Source organism: Equus przewalskii, chromosome 1, assembly GCF_037783145.1.
Source record: "Equus przewalskii isolate Varuska chromosome 1, EquPr2, whole genome shotgun sequence".
In the NCBI taxonomy this organism is placed as follows: domain Eukaryota; kingdom Metazoa; phylum Chordata; class Mammalia; order Perissodactyla; family Equidae; genus Equus; species Equus przewalskii.
In genome coordinates this window covers 85,891,146-85,908,168 of record NC_091831.1, presented here as the reverse complement: position 1 = coordinate 85,908,168, position 17,023 = coordinate 85,891,146, and the positions used below count along the sequence as shown (strand labels likewise).

General features: G+C 38.1%; 1 protein-coding gene across 9 annotated transcripts in view; it reads left to right on the top strand.

Annotated features, from left to right (window-relative positions):
- CCSER2 (coiled-coil serine rich protein 2) overlaps positions 1-17,023 on the top strand; it is a 172,155-nt gene that overhangs the window by 38,476 nt on the left and 116,656 nt on the right. For all 9 annotated transcript variants that reach the window (XM_008519073.2, XM_070616403.1, XM_070616394.1 and 6 more), the window contains exons 2-3: positions 956-2,413; positions 3,815-4,011. In XM_008519073.2, coding sequence (XP_008517295.2) covers positions 997-2,413; positions 3,815-4,011 — 1,614 coding nt within the window. In that variant the 5' untranslated portion in view covers positions 956-996. The remainder of the gene's footprint in view (positions 1-955; positions 2,414-3,814; positions 4,012-17,023) is intronic.

The window sequence follows — 17,023 nt, the reverse complement described above, 5'->3', positions numbered from 1 at the left end:
TTAAAAAACATTAATGACTCTAAGGCATGTTTTTTCTTTTATCTGCATTTTCTTCTTGTGTGTGCTTTTACGGAATTTTTAAATAATCACAGTGAGTGTATAGTGAGATACTATATTATATTTCTGTTAATGGTAGGACAGACATTTTAATATTTCTGTATCATCTTTGTAATCTCACCACATGACCTATCATAATTTATTGAACAGTTCCTCAAATAGAGGACACTAGTTTCCAGTTTTATGCTCTTGTGTGTGTATTGAACCTTTTTGTGCTGTTGTTTTGTATTACCTTTACAGTAAATTTGAGAGGTTGAAATTAATGGACTAATCAACTTTATTAAATTCTCATGCTTCTCACCCTGGCGTTAACTGCAGTGGCTGTTTATATTACTGGATGGAAATTCTTTTGAGATAGTTGCTTAAAATGACAGCTGACACCTCAGCCCTTAATGCCGAAGATTTGTTTTGGTGCAATTGTATTCTTAACCTACATCCTTCCTGTGACTTTAATAAGGAAAGTTTTAAGCATGTATTCCTGTTTTTATAAAATCATGTGTGCTTTAAAAAACAAATTCGAGTGTTCTTATTTTTAAAAGAGACAGTATTACCCAAAGTGAAAAAATAATTTGGATTAGAAATTGGAAGCTGTGCTGCAGGAGAGTTATTTTTTTTACAGTCAAATTTGATAGTCTAACTTTATAATTTCTACATTTTGCTATCATTATCTATAGCCTAAGTTTATAAAAGTGTTATAAAAATGTTCTTCATTTTCTTTTAACATGAAAGCTATTGATTCAATTAGTGCATTTGATATTTATTAACAGTTCTAAAGAGTCATGAGTAGCTTTTGGGCTTTGCTGCATTTAATTGTATAAGAATATACATTCATATTATGTAGTAATCCATGTAATTATTCTTATTTAGGAGTGTTTAATTTACTTTTTTGTCTCCTCAGATTCTTTCAAAGATTTTAAGAGCAAATGCACCTTATAGCTCATGGAAGAAAAAACACAAATCAAGACGTTTTTGGGTTCCAAGTTGCCAAAGTACGGAACAAAATCTGTAAGAAGTACACTGCAGCCAATGCCAAATGGGGCACCTGTTAATTTATTGGGAACTTCCAGGAATGGCAATGTCAAAAGTTACATCAAAAATAATGGCTCTGCTTGTCCATCATCCCATTCATTTAATTGGAGAATGGCCAGTAAATACCAACTCAGTGCACAGAGTGCTGAAGAGCCTGACAATTCTCAGAGTTCACACGATAAAGTAATTGATCCTGAAAAACACGCACCTACCCAAGGAATGTTTGATAAAAATGGGATAAAGGGAGGTCTGAAAAGTGTTTCTTTACTCACATCGAAGTTAGCAAAGCCATCCACCATGTTTGTGTCATCTACAGAGGAGTTAAACCAAAAGACTTTGTCTGGAGCATCTAATTTGGGTAAATTCACCAAAGGCAAATTATTAGGAAGGACTTCCTATTCTTCAGTCAGTGCGCCAAAATCGCAGTTGAATGGGTTTTATGGGAACCGATCAGCTGGTGGCATACAAAGGCCGAGAGCAAACTCCTGTGCCACCAGGAGCAGTTCTGGGGAGAGTTTAGCACAGTCCCCAGACAATGCTAAGTCTCTTACGTGTGAGAAAATGGTAAGGTCACAGAGCTTTTCACATTCCATCCAGAATCCATTCCTCCCACCGTCATCTCTCACCAGATCACATTCCTTCAACAGAGCTGCAGATCTCCCAAAGCCTTATCAGAACCAACAGCTACCTATCAGGGTGCCTCTGAGGGCGAGCATGCTAACTAGAAATTCCCGGCAGTCGGAAGTACTCAATGCGAATGAGCGTTTAGGCTATGGGTTTAACAGGCCTTATGCAGCTGCGGGAAAGAAGGTGGCTTTACCAAACGGCCCAGGGGTAACTTCCACTTTGGGTTATCGGGTGGTTCATCCCTCTCTACTGAAATCTAGCCGACCTCCGTTTTCTGGGACTATCACTGTTGATGGTAATAAAAATTCACCTGCTGACACATGTGTAGAGGAAGATGCTGCACTTTTGGCCAAGGACAGAGCTGCTGCTAAGGACCAAGCGCTGATTGAAAATGATAGTTATAGAACAGAAAATGACCAGACCATGAAGCGTGATGCTAAAACTAGATTCCTGAGTGATGATGTGGATGACATTTCCTTGTCTTCTCTGTCATCTTCTGATAAGAATGATTTAAGTGAAGACTTTAGTGATGATTTTATAGATATAGAAGACTCCAATAGAACTAGAATAACTCCGGAGGAAATTTCTCTCAAAGAAGAAAAGCATGAAAATGTACCATCGAAGGATGTATTTGATTCCCCCAAGGAAAATGAAAAATCCTTCAGTAAAACTGATGAGTGGATAGATTTAAGTGTCTCTGGTAAATATTAATATCCTTAAGTTTGTTTGCTTTCTCTTAGATAATATAACTGAACTTACATCTAGGATTATTTTCTCATTAATTCCAAGATACTATCAATTTCATGGAGAGATGGATCTAGAAAAATTGGAGTGGGGCTGTCTTTTCTCCCTTTTTTTCTTTTGTTCCTGTCCTGTTTTTCACTCTTATCTAAAACATCATCAATAAAAACACCCTCCCCTAAGGTATCTTACCTTTGTTCTTTGATTGTCATACACAGGCCTATTTCTGCTTGCGTCAAAATTATTTTTTCCCCGCCTCCCCCAACCACTGGCATGCCGTTTTAAACCACCTCTTCCCTTAGGGTAGTAGATCATTGCTATTTGTTAAACGTGAAGGTGTACCAAAGGATAAAGGAGCTAATATAGGTTATGTCCAATGTAATGATGATGATTATTTTTTTTGGTGAGGAAGATTGGCCCTGAGCTAATATCTGTTGCCAATCTTCCTCTTTTTTGCTGGGGAAGATTGTCATTGAGCTAACATCTATGCTAGTCTTCCTCTATTTTGTATGTGGGATGCCACCACAGCATGGCTTGACAAGCAGTGTATAGGTCTGTGCCTGGGATCTGAACCTGCAAACCCCATGCCACCGAAGTGGAGCGTGTGAACTTAATCCCTATGCCACCTGAATTTTTTTATTCTAGGAAATTTTCATTTTTTTTACAGGAGGATTAGATTTCTTATTTAGCAAACTTTATATTTGTACTTTCAGAGGAGCTTTCTTATTTTTTTTTCCAGTTGAGGAAATTGAAATAGCACCTGTTAAACATTTCCTCTTCTACTTGGTTATCCTGGCACTAAATGCTGGAGAAAATGTATCTGTCTGCCCAGATAGCCTGAAAAAAAAAGACTGAAGGCGTTGGGTACAGGCATGTGGTCTGGTCAAGAGACTAGGCTGTGCCTAGGGGTGTGCATAAACCCTCACTCTCGGAGGGTCGTCTAGTGAGGAGCGACTGCTGGGGCAAGTCTTTCCTTATAAAGGAGACAACTTCAAGGTTAAATGACGTACATGGAATAAGGAGTTTCCCGGCCATTTCTTAAAAGTCACTGTCTTTAGGAAATATTAAAAGAATATGAGGGATTATTTACATGTCTAGAAATGTTGCACAGTGAAAGGTGGCTGAGTGAATTTTCTTTGTGTTCATTGGGAAACATTTCAGTAGGTTATTTTTAAGATTTTGCCTCTTGATTTTCTTTTTTTATTGTTTAGGATTTAGAAAATACTATAGTTATGAATGCTTTTTTTGCCGACTCTTGCTATAATATATATTAGAGCTTATATTTTTAGAACATGAGAAATAATTGTATTTTTGTGGATTAATAACTTTTTTTCCTCTCTTTTAAAAAAATCAATTGAAGACAGGAGTGAATGTACAAAACATCCTTCTGGGGATAACTTGATTTCACCAGATGCAGATTACAGAGCTGGTTCTTCGTTTGAACTCTCTCCCTCGGATAGCTCTGATGGGACGTACATGTGGGACGAAGAGGGCTTGGAGCCCATTGGAAACGTCCATCCGGTTGGCAGCTATGAGTCCTCTGAAATGAACAGCATAGTATGTATGAATTTATATACCCTTTTGGAACAGTTTGTTTACCTTACTATAGAGACTTGTGACAGTGACTGGATTTTTTTTTTAAGTTTTGGAATTAACTCTCCTAGTTTGAGAAATGAGAATTTCTCTCTGTTAAGGGTCTGTAAACATCTGATCTTAATACATAATAAAGTATATATTTGTGTCATATGACACGAGTTAAATATGCTCTCATGTACACGTATTCATAATACGTACATATATACCTGTAGACATACTGTGTTGTTCAGCTTAAGCTCAAAATGGTTCTCAAAGTGGAGGAGGAGGGCAGTGTCTGGAAGCATTTTTGATTGTCAAATTCAGGGGTGCTCCTGGCCACTAGTGAGTAGACACCTGGAATGCTGCTTAACATCCGACAATGCACAGGATGGCACTCACAACAAAGAAGTGTCCAGGCCAGGATGTTGGTACCGCTGTAGAAAAACCCTGGGCTGTGCTGTGCTGAGATGACATTCATGTTCCTGCTCGCAGTGGCTCAATGCAATAAAAGTTTACTTTTTACTCCTACAAAGTCTTTTGCAGGTCTGGGCAGTTCTCTAGGCAGCTGTCTTCAGTGTTCTAAGCTGCTCTGATCTTAGAGCTTCCGGGTCTCCCTTTGAGGCCTGTTTTGTCGCCGTGGTAGAGGAAGGGCGTGCTGCGGGGTCTCACACGTGCACTTACTGGAGTTGACCTGCAGGTGGCACATTGCAGTTTCATTCACAGCCTCTTGGCCTGGACTAATCTTATGTCCTAAGGGGGCAGGAAGAGTGATGTTCCTGTGAGGGAGCCGGCTGTGAATGGGCACCAGAAGACCTACCTCGTATTTGTACGTGCCTGTTGTAAGAAACACTGCAGGTCATGTGGACAGTATGCTGTATGAGTAAAGTGTAGTTGGTGTGTTTAAAGTGACTCATTGTAATGACTTAGTATATAAAATATGATTTTCCACTAGTGGTATGGGAAAATTGGTAGTCTTTGTGGATATATTAATTCTAGGTGAATTTCAGGCAATGTAGTTTTTTACACTCATATAAACCTATGACTTGGAAAAAATAAATATCACTACCAGAGGCTTGTTAAGTTGCATGGACAAAGACAGGACACACATTTAATTTAGAGAGAGTGTGTCTGTCTCATTAGAGAAAGGAAGTTCAGGAAAGAGTACTGTTCAGGGCCTTATGTGCTCTCTTACTGGGACTTTTAAGCAAATCTAATTGAAGTGTAAATGAACACTGTGTCCGGCAGATGGCAGCAGTAAGCCACTTAGAACCTGACATTTCTCGGAGGTTCACCATCTTCAGTTCACTGTTCCTGTGACTTAATGACAAAATAGTCTCTAAGAGAGTTGGCTATGCACCTGGATTAGGCTTGTGTGTATAGGATGGGAGGCAACAAAAATATTCATTCTGTGCTTTGGAATAAGGTGATGTCTCTGTGTGATTGTCACCTGAGCTAAGAGGGAGACAGTCTGAGAAAGGATGGAGAATTGATGGCAAAAGTTGAAAAGAGTAGAAGATGTGATAATGAATTTACCATTTTTGCTTTGAAATTCTATCATTTTTTGCTTTTTATATTTTAAGTTTGTTTTATTAGGTGTGTACCTGTTTAGAATTGTTTTCTTGGTGAATTGGATTTTTAGTTATTATTTAATGGTCCTATCCCCGGTTACATTTTTTGTCTTAAGCCCCTTTTTTCAGATATTAGTATATTTATCAGTTTTTTTTTTTTTATAGATCGGCACCTGAGCTAACGTCTGTTGCCAGTCTTCTTTTTTTTTTTTTTATCGTCTTCTCCCCAAATCCCTCCAGTACATAGTGGTATCTTCTAGTTGCAGGTCCTTCTAGTTGTGGCATGTGGGGTGCCGCCTCAGCATGGCCTGACAAGTGGTGCCATGTCCACGCCCAGGATCCGAACCAGCAGAACCCTGGGCTGTGAAGCGGAGTGCATGAACTTAACCACTCGGCCACAGGTCCAGCCCCCTATCAGTTTTATTAACATATTTTCCATCCTTTTACTGTCAGCCTTTTTGATAGCAAATAGGTTTTTATTTTTTTAAATACGATCTGTCTTTTTCTTTTAACTGGTGACTATAGTCCTCTATGTTGGCATTTATTAATATACTTGGACTTTACTCTGCCATCTTACTATTTTTATTTAAATTGCCTTGCTTTTTCTGTTTCTTCTTTCTCCTTTTTTTTTTTTTTTCTCTAAAGTAGTTTAAATTAGTATCTAACTTAGCCCAGAAAGAACTTTAGGGTATTCTCATTTCTCATGGTTCCTCCATTGCCTCTCACCAGGGGCATTTCCTGACCCCACGTCCTCTGTCTCACCCACTGTGGCCTTTACAACAGTGCTCATTCCAGTCGGGGTCAAGATAAGGAGGTTTCCCTAGCATGTCAGTCAGCAGTGTCACTGCTGTCACAGTTCACTTCAGCCCGATTTAGTTCAGCTGACGTTTTCATAGCAGGACTTTCTCTTTGAGGAAAGCAGGGTGCTGATATACATTGTGGTGTGAGCCCCTTATCATGTTGGGGACCCTAACAGTTTGTGCATGGACCACTTTGCATAGCACTTGTCTAGAATTCAGGCTGTTTCTTTTGTTTAAATACTAACACTGTTTTGCTGAGGTATAATTTAAATACAATAAAATGCACAAATCTTTTGCATACAGCACGGGGAATTTTGAAAATATGTACACTTGGTTCACAATCATCCAGGTTATGATATGGAGTGTTTCCACCACCCCCAAATTTTTCCTCTGCTTTTCAATCATTCTCTCACCCCCAACCCAGAGGCCTGACCACTGTTCTGATTTCTATTGGTGTAGATTAGTTTTGCCTATTCTTGAACACCATATAAGTAAAATTATAAATGTGCTGTATTAATGTTTGGCTTCTTTGAATCACTGTTGTGTATTTGTAAGTTGTAGTTTCTTCATTCTTCTTGTTATGTGATATATCTTTGTGTGAATATATTGCAGCTTACTTTATCCTGCTGTTGATGGCATTTACGTTGTTTCCAGTGTTTGGCTCTGCTACTGCTGTGAAAATTTTGCTACATGTTTTTTGGTGAACATTTATGCATTTCTCTTGGTAAAACACGTAGGAGAGGAATCCTTGGATTATAGGGTGTGCTTATATATATAGCTTTAGATGCCTTCAGTTTTCCAAAGTGGTTGTACCAGTTTACACTCCCACTGGCCATAAGCGAGCATTCCAGACAAGCCACTTTCTAGTCAACTCTTGGTGTTGTCTGTATTTTGCATTTTTGCTTTTCTGGTGGGAGTGTCATAGTTTGCATTGAGAGTTTTGTCTTGTGCTTTGTGATAACCACTTGTTAGACACCTTCACATATGTTTATTTGCCATTGGGATATCCTCTTTTGTAAAGTGCCTATTATTGGGCTGTATGTATTTTTTCTTATTGGTTTGTAAAAATCCTTCATGTATTTTGGATATAAGTTTTTTATGTATATACATACACACATACACATATGCACATGTGTATATATTTTATATATGTGGGTTGCTTTTTAAATTTCTTAATAGTATCTTTTGACAAATAGAAGTTAATTTTAATGTAGTCCAATTTACTGCTTTTTTCTTGATTGTTAGCATTTTTTTGAACTGTTTGAAATTTTTGTCTACCCTAAGGTCATGAAGGTATCTTCCAGTGTTTTCTTTTAAAAGCTTAGTTTTTTAACTTTTCACATTTAGATCTACAAGCTACCTGGAAATTATTTTTGTGCATGGTGTGAAGTAGAGGTCAAGATTAGTTTTTTTCCTTTTTGGAAAAGTCCTCTTCACCCCACTCTACTGCAGGGTTATCTTTGTCCTAAATCAGTGACTCTATCTCTGTATTTCTTGACTCTTTTTCAGTTCATTTGTCCCTTTGTTTATCCTTGTGTGAGTGTTACGCTGTTTTAATTACTGTAGCTTTAACATAAGTACTGACATCTGGTAGTGTAATTCTCCCAGCTTTGTTCTCTTCCAAGATTGCCCTAGCTTGCCATTTGTAATCTGTTTAAATATTAGAATGAACTTGGCAGTTTCTGCAAAGAACCTGCAGGGGTTTTGAATGGGATTGCATTGACTTTATAGATTAATTTGGGGAGAACTGATGTACTTACTATAGAATCTTCTAGTTTATGAATAAGGTATGTTTCTTCATTTATTTGAGTCTTTAGAAATGTTTCTTGCTTATGTTTTGTACTTTTCTATAACATTTTATACATTTTTGCTTTCTTTTTAGGTATTTGATTTTGTTGCTATAAATGGTACCACTTTTAAGATTTTATTTTCTGTTTTTTTATATATACAAATATATTTGATTTTTGTTTGTTTTTTTCATAAGGAAGGTTCACTCTGAGGTAACATCTGTTGCCATTCTTTCTCTTTGTTCTTGTTTTGAGGAAGATTACCCCTGAGCTAACATCTGTGCCAGTCTTTCTCTATTTTGTATGTGGGTCACTGCCACAGCATGGCTCACGACTGGTATAGGTCTGTGCCTGAGATTCGAATCTGTGAACCTGGACTGCTGAAATATAGCACGCCGGACTTAACCACTGTGCCATGGGTCCGGCCCCTGATTTTTGTGTTTTGACTTGTTTTTCCTGTGATCTTGGTAAATTCACTTACTAGTTCTAATAATCTACCTGTGACTATTTTTGGAATTTCTGCATATACTATACAATGATACCATTTTCAAAGCCTCCATCCCCCACCCTCCCCTTTATTGACTGGTTAGGACCCCCAACATGCTGTTGAAGTGAAAAGGTGATAGAATTTCAGGGAAGTGTTAATAGTTCATCGCTAAAATTTCTGTATTTGTTGGGGGTCGGGGTTGTAGATATCTTTCATCAGATTAAGGAAGTTCCCTTTTATTTCATTTGCTGAATTTTTGTTGTGAGTGAGTGTTAATTTTTACCAAATGCTTTCTCTACATCTATTGAAATGATCAAGTTATTATTATTTTTTTCTCTTAGTGTGGTAGATTGCATTTCTTGATTTTCAAGTATTAAACTACCTTTCCATTCCTGCAGTAAATTCACTCGGTTGTGATGTATTATCCTTTTAAATGTTAGACTTGATTTCCTAATAGTTTATTTAGGTTTTCTGCATTTATAGTCAAGACTACTCGGTAATTTTTCACTCTCTTTTTTTTTGGTGTTCTTGTCATGTTTTGGTATTAAGGTTATGCTGGCTTTATAAATGAGTTGAGAAAGTTTCCCCTTTTTTTTTTTTCCCTTTGAAAAAGTTTATATACAACTGATGTTACTTCTTTCTTAAATGTTTAAAGAATTCGCCAGTGAAACCTTTTGGACCTAGAGTTTTGTTTGTGAGAAAGATTTTAATAACAGATTTAATTTTAAAAATAGGTATTGGTGCATTTAGATTTATATGTTTATTTCTTCTTCTGTTGGTTTTTGAGAATGTATTTTTCATCTATGAAAATCATCTGTGTTTTCATTTGTTGGTAAAAGGGATTATTATTATTATTTTTTTTGAGATTAGCCCTGAGCAAATATCTGCTACCAGTCCTCCTCTTTTTTGCTGAGGAAGACTGGCCTTGAGCTAACATCCATGCCCATCTTCCTCTGCTTTATATGTGGGACACCTGCCACAGCATGGGTTGATATGTGTTGCATAGGTCCGCACCCAGGTGAACCCCCGGCCCATCAAAGTGGAACGTGCGAACTTTATCTTGGGGTTGACCCAGTGGTGCAGTGGTTATCTTATTTTTTTAATGTCTCTATCGTCTTATGGTGCTGTTCACTTTTTCATTCTTGATATTGGTAAGTGGTGTTTCCTCTCTTTTTCTTTATTTCAAAGAACCATATTTGGGCTTTCATGATTTTTCTCTATCGTTTACCTTTTTTCTGTTTTATTGATTTTGGATCATATCTTTATTTCCTTACTTTCTACTTTCTTTTAGTTTAATTTGCTTTTTCTTTTCCAGAATTCTTGACATGGAAACTAGAGCATCAATTTTCAGCCTTTTCTTCCTCTAACGTATGCATGGATTCTCATAAAGAGAAGGCTTTATTGTGTAGTAAATAATGTATCCAGTAGCACCCCAGTGGTAAATACAACAGTGAGTTTCTTCTGATGGGTCTTCCTTTAAAACGATGAATTCTAAGCCATGTTGTACAAGCCACCTTCATTTTTTTTTTTTACCTTTAATACATTTATATATTTGTGAACAATACATAGTATTGTTTTGTGTATGTATTTTACGACTTACTATAAGTGTTACGACTTATGTAAGTGATACATAATGTCCTGCAAATTCTTTTTTTTTTTTACTCAGTTTTATGTTTTTCTGATACATGCATATTTGTATTATAGGTCTAGTTCATTCAGTTTTCTGCTGAGTAATATCATTTATAGTTTTTTCTCTCTGTTCCCCCACTAATGGATGTTTGAGTTATTTCTCACTAATAATAGTAATATTGAGACAGTGCAGTAATGAACATTCTTACTCATGTGTCTTTGGTCATACATGTCATACATGTCAGGGTTTCTCTGGGATATAAAACTAGGAATAGCGTTGCTGGATCAGAGGGTGTGTGGATCTTCTTTCTAGATGCTGCCAAATATCTCCCCATGATGGCTCTACCAATTTATCCTTCCCAGCAGTGAATTAAGACTTCTCTTGCTCCTCATCATCACCCCACTTCCAGTTATCTAACTTTAAAACTTTAGCCAGTCTGGTGAGTGTGGAATGGTGTGTTATTTTATTTTGCATTTATATCATTCTTAATTCTATCAATTTTTTTTCCTGTATTTCCCACTGTTTGGTTTCCTTTTATGTGAATTACTTATTTACTTTGCTGATTTTTCTATTGGGTTGTTTGTCTTTTTCTTATTGATAAGGAAAAGTTTCTTATGTGTCTGAGTTTATTTCCTGTTAAATATGTTGCAAATAATCTCTCAGTGATTGGTTTATAATTGTGTTTTTTTGTGCCTGTTACCATGCTTAATTCTAAGTTTTGATGTAGTTGTATTTAGTAATGTTTTTCTTCATGGTTTTTACTGTGTGTGTGTGCGTTTAAGACATCCTTTTCTGGGGCCAACCCGGTAGTGTAGTAGTTAAGTTCCCACGTTCCGCTTTGGCAGCCTGGGGTTCTCCGGTTCAGATCCTGGGTGCAGACATGGCACCCACATATAGACATAGGCGTCCCACATATAAAGTGGAGGAAGATGGGCATAGATGTTAGCTCAGGGCCAGTCTTCCTCAACAAAAAGAGGAGGACTGGCAGCAGATGTTAGCTCAGGGCTAATCTTTCTCAAAAAAAAAAAAAAAAAATCCCTTTCTGTCCTAGCACCATACAGGTATTTTGTATATTGAGAGGTAATACAGCACAGCAATTAAGAGCCAGGGCTCTGGAACAAGCTAAGTTAGAAATCCCATCTCTGTCGTGTACAGCTATGTGTCCTTGGTCCTCTATGAGTGTTCCTTCTCTTGTGAAATGGAGATAATATCAGTACCTGCCTCCAGGGCTGATATCAGGAAGTACGAGCCTGAATGGTGTACCAGCCACGTGATCCGGGCTGGTGAGTATTTTATCATCGCTGACTTGCTCAGGAGATTGCTGTGAACATTAAATATGGTCTTACATAAAAATGCTTACTGCCAGGGGTATAGCAAGAGCTTGGTAAATCTTAGCTATTTATTGTTATTTCATCATCTTCTACTTTCAACTTTTTTTACATTTAAGACTTTAATCCATCTGGAGTGTATGAGGCATGGTAATTAACCCTCTTTAATATTCCTTCATAATATACTCAGAGTACTGTGCAGAAAAGAGTTAACATAGTGGGCCCGAGATTGCCTGTCCTTAGGAAGGTTGACCCTTGCTGGCAAACGGTTCCCCTACAGTGATGTCAGCCTTCCCCTCAGTGATGAGAGTGGCTCACTGTCCCAAACTGTACAAACTGTGTGGTTTATGCTGCACACCTGCTTTTCTTCTGGGTTTCTGGAGTTTTGGTATGTGCTAGGCAGAGGGTGCCTACATGACCAGCTGCTAATGAAAACCACCAAATTTCTTAAGAATATCTGTAGTAGACAGCACTTTCCATCTGTTGCCACAGCTTGTTGCTGGAGGAATTGAACACGTCCTGTGTGACTCCCCCCGAGGGAGGACTCTTGGAAGCTTGCACCTGGTTTCCTTCACCTTTGCCCCCTGAGCCTTTTCCTTTGCTTATTTTGCTCTGTGTCCTTTTCTGGGACAGGTCATAGCTGTGAATATGACTGTGTGCTGAGTCCCGTGAGTCCTCCTCGTATCATCTAAGCTGGGGGTGGTCTGGAGGCCTTCACACAGGTACTGGTGTAAAGTTATCTCTGTTCACTGCGTGACAGTATCTTTTTTTAGTCATCTTTTATATTTTTATAATAATCCTTTGAAGTAGCTATGGACCAGTTACTAACTCCTGTTAGGGATTTGGATGAATTTCAGAGGAGTTGAGTAAATAGATATTAATAGATTGGGAATTAGTTTACTAATTAGTGTACTCTCAGTCTGGTATTCTTGATTTTCAGCCTTGTGTCTACTCAGGATAACTGAGCATTTTTTAACTCAATAAACTTTTAATTGATATTTAACTTTTTTGAAGATTGGAAGATGAAGTACAGTAATATTTTTCCTGTTAAATATCGTCAGAATCGTATTGTATGTGCGCAATTTTAGGCGAAGACGTTTTCCATCTTGTAAGCGCAGTGAGCCATCCTCTGAGTCCTCTTGCTGCAGTACCCTGACCAGTACGAGAGCGTCACTGAAGAGGAGTTGAACTACAATGTCATGATGACTCATTTCCTAACACTAAAATATTTAGGAATTGATAATTTTAAATCATCATGTGGAGGGCTTTTATTTTTGGAAGGGTTTTTATAGGGAGCCTAAAGCAGTGGTTGAACTGGGTGACCCTGGAAGTATCTATAGCTTTGTTTTTCTGTTTTATCAGCCTTGACTTGTCTTCACATAGTAGCAAGTTTAACCGTATCATTTAAATAGAGTCTTTTTCACTTTAAAATTTAGATTCAAACTCTTGCTTAAATGCTTCTGACACACGTAATAAGGAGTTACGCTTTTATTTTTCACAATGCTAACTCATTTGTTACACATTTCTTTACCACTGTTTTACTAGGGGAACCACTAGCTGGATTGGGGTTTCTACCTTGGAGACCGATGCTGTTAGACTTTATTGAGACTTAAATGTGAGCTGAAGGTCATAATATTCTTAGCAGTAGTTTACACGGGAATATGAGTTCCCTAGTTTATTTGTACTGAATTTTGGAATGTTTTGTAGTCTAAAAATATAGCAGAGGAACATTAAAGTATCAAATCTGGCTTGTATTTTCCTTATTTGGTTTTACTTTGAATTTTAGAGGAAATTCCAGGAAATTTTTAATTATTCTCTAATTTTGTATCAGTGGTCTTACTGTCATTTAATTTAGCCCAGGTTTTTTTACTTGAAGGAAGAGGCCAGGAATACTTTAATCTTGGTAAATGGTATTCACACATATGATTTTAGAGGTCGTGGCAACTTGTCTCCGTTCTGCTTGGCACCCAGTTTAGCCGTCTCTCATAGCTCCCCCGACTGTCTTCATGGAGCTCTGGTGAGCTCATGCTGCTGCTGCCTTATATGTGCCTGTGCTGTGCTCCAGCACAGCCTGCCCTCTTCCCGGGGTTCCTCTGCTGTCAACTTTGTTCGTTCTTTTTGGCTAAATTCAGACTTCTCTTCCCTCCCCTCCCCTGAAGGAAGGGTTCGCTGTTCCCTGGTGAGACCCCATAGCATTTTTAAATCACGTCCTGGTTTTCTGCTTTCCTTCTTCCTGCTGGATAGTGAAATGAAGGCTGCTGCTTTTTATCTTTTTTTGCCCTGATACTGACTTAGCGTGTGTAGGTAGGTACTCAGTAAATGGTGATTTTCAGTTAGAATTAATCGCTCCTTCCTGTCTGCTTCTAACCGTATTGCTTCCTCTGAGTTTTAGCACTCTATTTTGCTTAGCGGTGTGCTACTTTATGTTGGTCTCCCCACCTACACTGAAGCTTTCCCTTTTGAAAGCGAGAACTGGGCTGTGTCTTATTCATCTTTCTTCCTACCCCAGGGTAGAACCTGTTGGTATTTTGAAATGAAATTAGGAACCTACATAACTAAAGTGCCAGTGATGTGAATTGTATTTAAATTTTTTAATTTACTTTGTAAAATTCTCATTTTTTGATGTTTATACCACTTGTCCCTCAGGTTTTACCGTAGATTTTGCATCAGTATTAAGTTTCTTGTTATTTTTGTTTAAATTCTGTTGTTTTGGTTTAGAATAAAGTCTCAAATTTTGGTCTGTGGTCCATAAGACTAGTTTCATGGCTGAACTTTTGAACTTATTCATGTTTGTCCTTTCCTTCACTATGAGTTGTTAATAGCCTCCTTATGATCTTTTCTGCCAAGGCCACTGTGGAGACAGTTACTTCCCACATTCATTCATAGTCACGAAATGATGGTGAGGAGGTGGAGTGCATAGTATTGACAATCTCTACGAAGTGCTCCAGAGACCAGTGTAGTTGTACCTGTGAAAAAGTGGCAACATACAGTACACGTGACTTTATCTTTTTTTCCTTGAGCTGTTTGAGAGTAAGTTCCCTACCTGATGCCCCATCACTCTCAGATACTTTACTGTGTATTTCTTAGGAAGAAGAACATTCCGCTACATAACCATTGAAATCAGATTAACGTTGATACATTAGTACCATCCAATCCTCAGATGCCATTGAGTTTCTCCAGTTGACTAATACCTTCGGTAGCAGAGACCCAAGTTAGAATCCCGTGTTAGTTTTGGTTGTCATGGTCATTAATCTCTTCCGTCTCCTGGCCAGTTGAGTGCTCCTTCCAGCTGGCTTCTGTGTCCTTTTCTTCTGTATCTGTGATTCTGTGAGCATTCCCTTGCTTTCTTGTACAAGATGTTCTAGTCTCATCTTATACTTATTCTGTCCTAGACTTAGACTCAGCCATTTCTCCAAGAGCCCTGGTTCTTTTTAATTGAACATGCTGTTTTGAAGCCAAGTTCTGGAGGCTAGATATGCTCGTTGCTATTGATAAGTGCTCTCCCAGGCATCTTTAATGGACAGAGGTAGGGAATACAGGTATGTGTGTATATATACACAGACCTACATTTCCGTCAATATTTCTGTGTTAACTATATATATTGAAAATCATGAGTTCACACTAATACCTTTCAGTCCATCACCACAGGATTCTTTCTAGTTTTCTCTCTTTCTGTATTTGTAACCTCCCATCTCTGATGGTGATAAACCTGGCTTCTGTTATCATTAAAATATTTACTTATTTGATCAACCTCCCTCTATGTAACCAATTTCCCTTTCTTGCTGCCACTTCCTCTTCCCCCTTGATGTCTTTCTCACCCTACTTGGGTTCTGAAACCCCCACAGTAGGCCACCACCATGCATGGATGACCTCTCTACCCTGTCATGGGCCCTGGGCCCATGAGGTCGTCCTCCACATGTACTCTCCTTAAATTCTCATACCCCGCACCAGGTCGTGCCTCAGACCCTTCCTCTCCATGTCCTCCACGTGAGTGTCATGATCCCCCCTGATGTGCTCAAGCCCTCGTGTGCTAGGCCAGCCCGTGCATGGGTCCTCTTTTCATGTTCCTTAGGTTCTAATCCCTGTGCTCGGCCACCCCTGTGTTTGCCTCCCTCCCCTTGCTCCATCTCTGACTTCTCGTGTCTCATTCCCCATGCCCAAAATCCTGCCTGCCTGAAGGAATATTTGTAGAGATGGTTCTTGGACATCTTAATCTTGATAATATAGATACAGTGTAAACATTCCCAGACCTCTGCATGTATTTGTTTTATTGTCAAAGTGAATGACAACAAAAATCACGAAAAATAATCTGTGTATAGTAAGTTTTATAGGATTTGTATCATTTTATGGGATTAATATGGAAGCTTGGGTTTAGAATTGTCTAGAGAGCTAAAAGCTTCATTTTTCGAACACTGGTTAAATTCAAAATTTGGTGTAAATTATATAATTATAATGGTTAGTTTATGTGAATATATTTAATCATAATCAGGAAAGTGCACAATATCTTATATTGGAAGGATTTATAAGAATCTGGGATCAGCTTAGCCCTAAAGATTCAAGAGGCAGTTATTTCGAAACTGTTTCAAAGGGCAACAATATTATTATTTATTTGGAAAAAATAGCACGTATAATACCATGTTTTTGTGAGTTTGTAGAGAAAAAGAACTACACAATTATTGTTCTTTAAAAGAATTTCATTAAGAGTGCTAGGCATTCTGATGTTTGTTGTTTTTGTAATCAGATTTAGAGTTTAATGAAAAACTCATTTATAAATCTGTTGGTGTATTGGTTTTCTCTTATTGCTGTAACAAATTACCACAAACTTAGTGGCTTAAAACAGCATAAACTTTATTGTCTTACTGTTTTAGAAGTCATAAGTACAAAATGGATCTCCTGGGCTAAAAGCACGGTAGACAAAGCTGCTTTCCTTTTGAACGTTTTACTGGAGAATCTGTTTTCTTGCCCTTTCCAGCTTCTGCAGGCTGTCCACATTCCTTAGCTTGCAGCCCCTTCCATCTTCAGAGGCGGGGTGGTGGGTTGTCTCACATTATGTCACTGTGACCTTTTTTCAGTTTCCCTCTTCCACTCAAGAACCCTTGTGATTACATTGGGCTCACCTGATAGTCCTGTATACTGTCCCTATTTTGAGGCCAGCTCATTAGCAACCTTAATTCTATCTGTAACCTTAATTCTTCCTTGCTGTGTAACCTGACATAGTCACAGGATCCAGGAAGTAAGATCTGGCTGGGTTTGAGGAGGCCATTATTCTGCTTAAGGTAACTGGCAGCATACTTTTCAGTTTTTTAAAAAAATAATACTCTTATTAAATTTAAAATAAAAAAAAATTATTCTTTGGAGGTTGACAAATTTAGCATTAATAGGTTCTAAATTTGA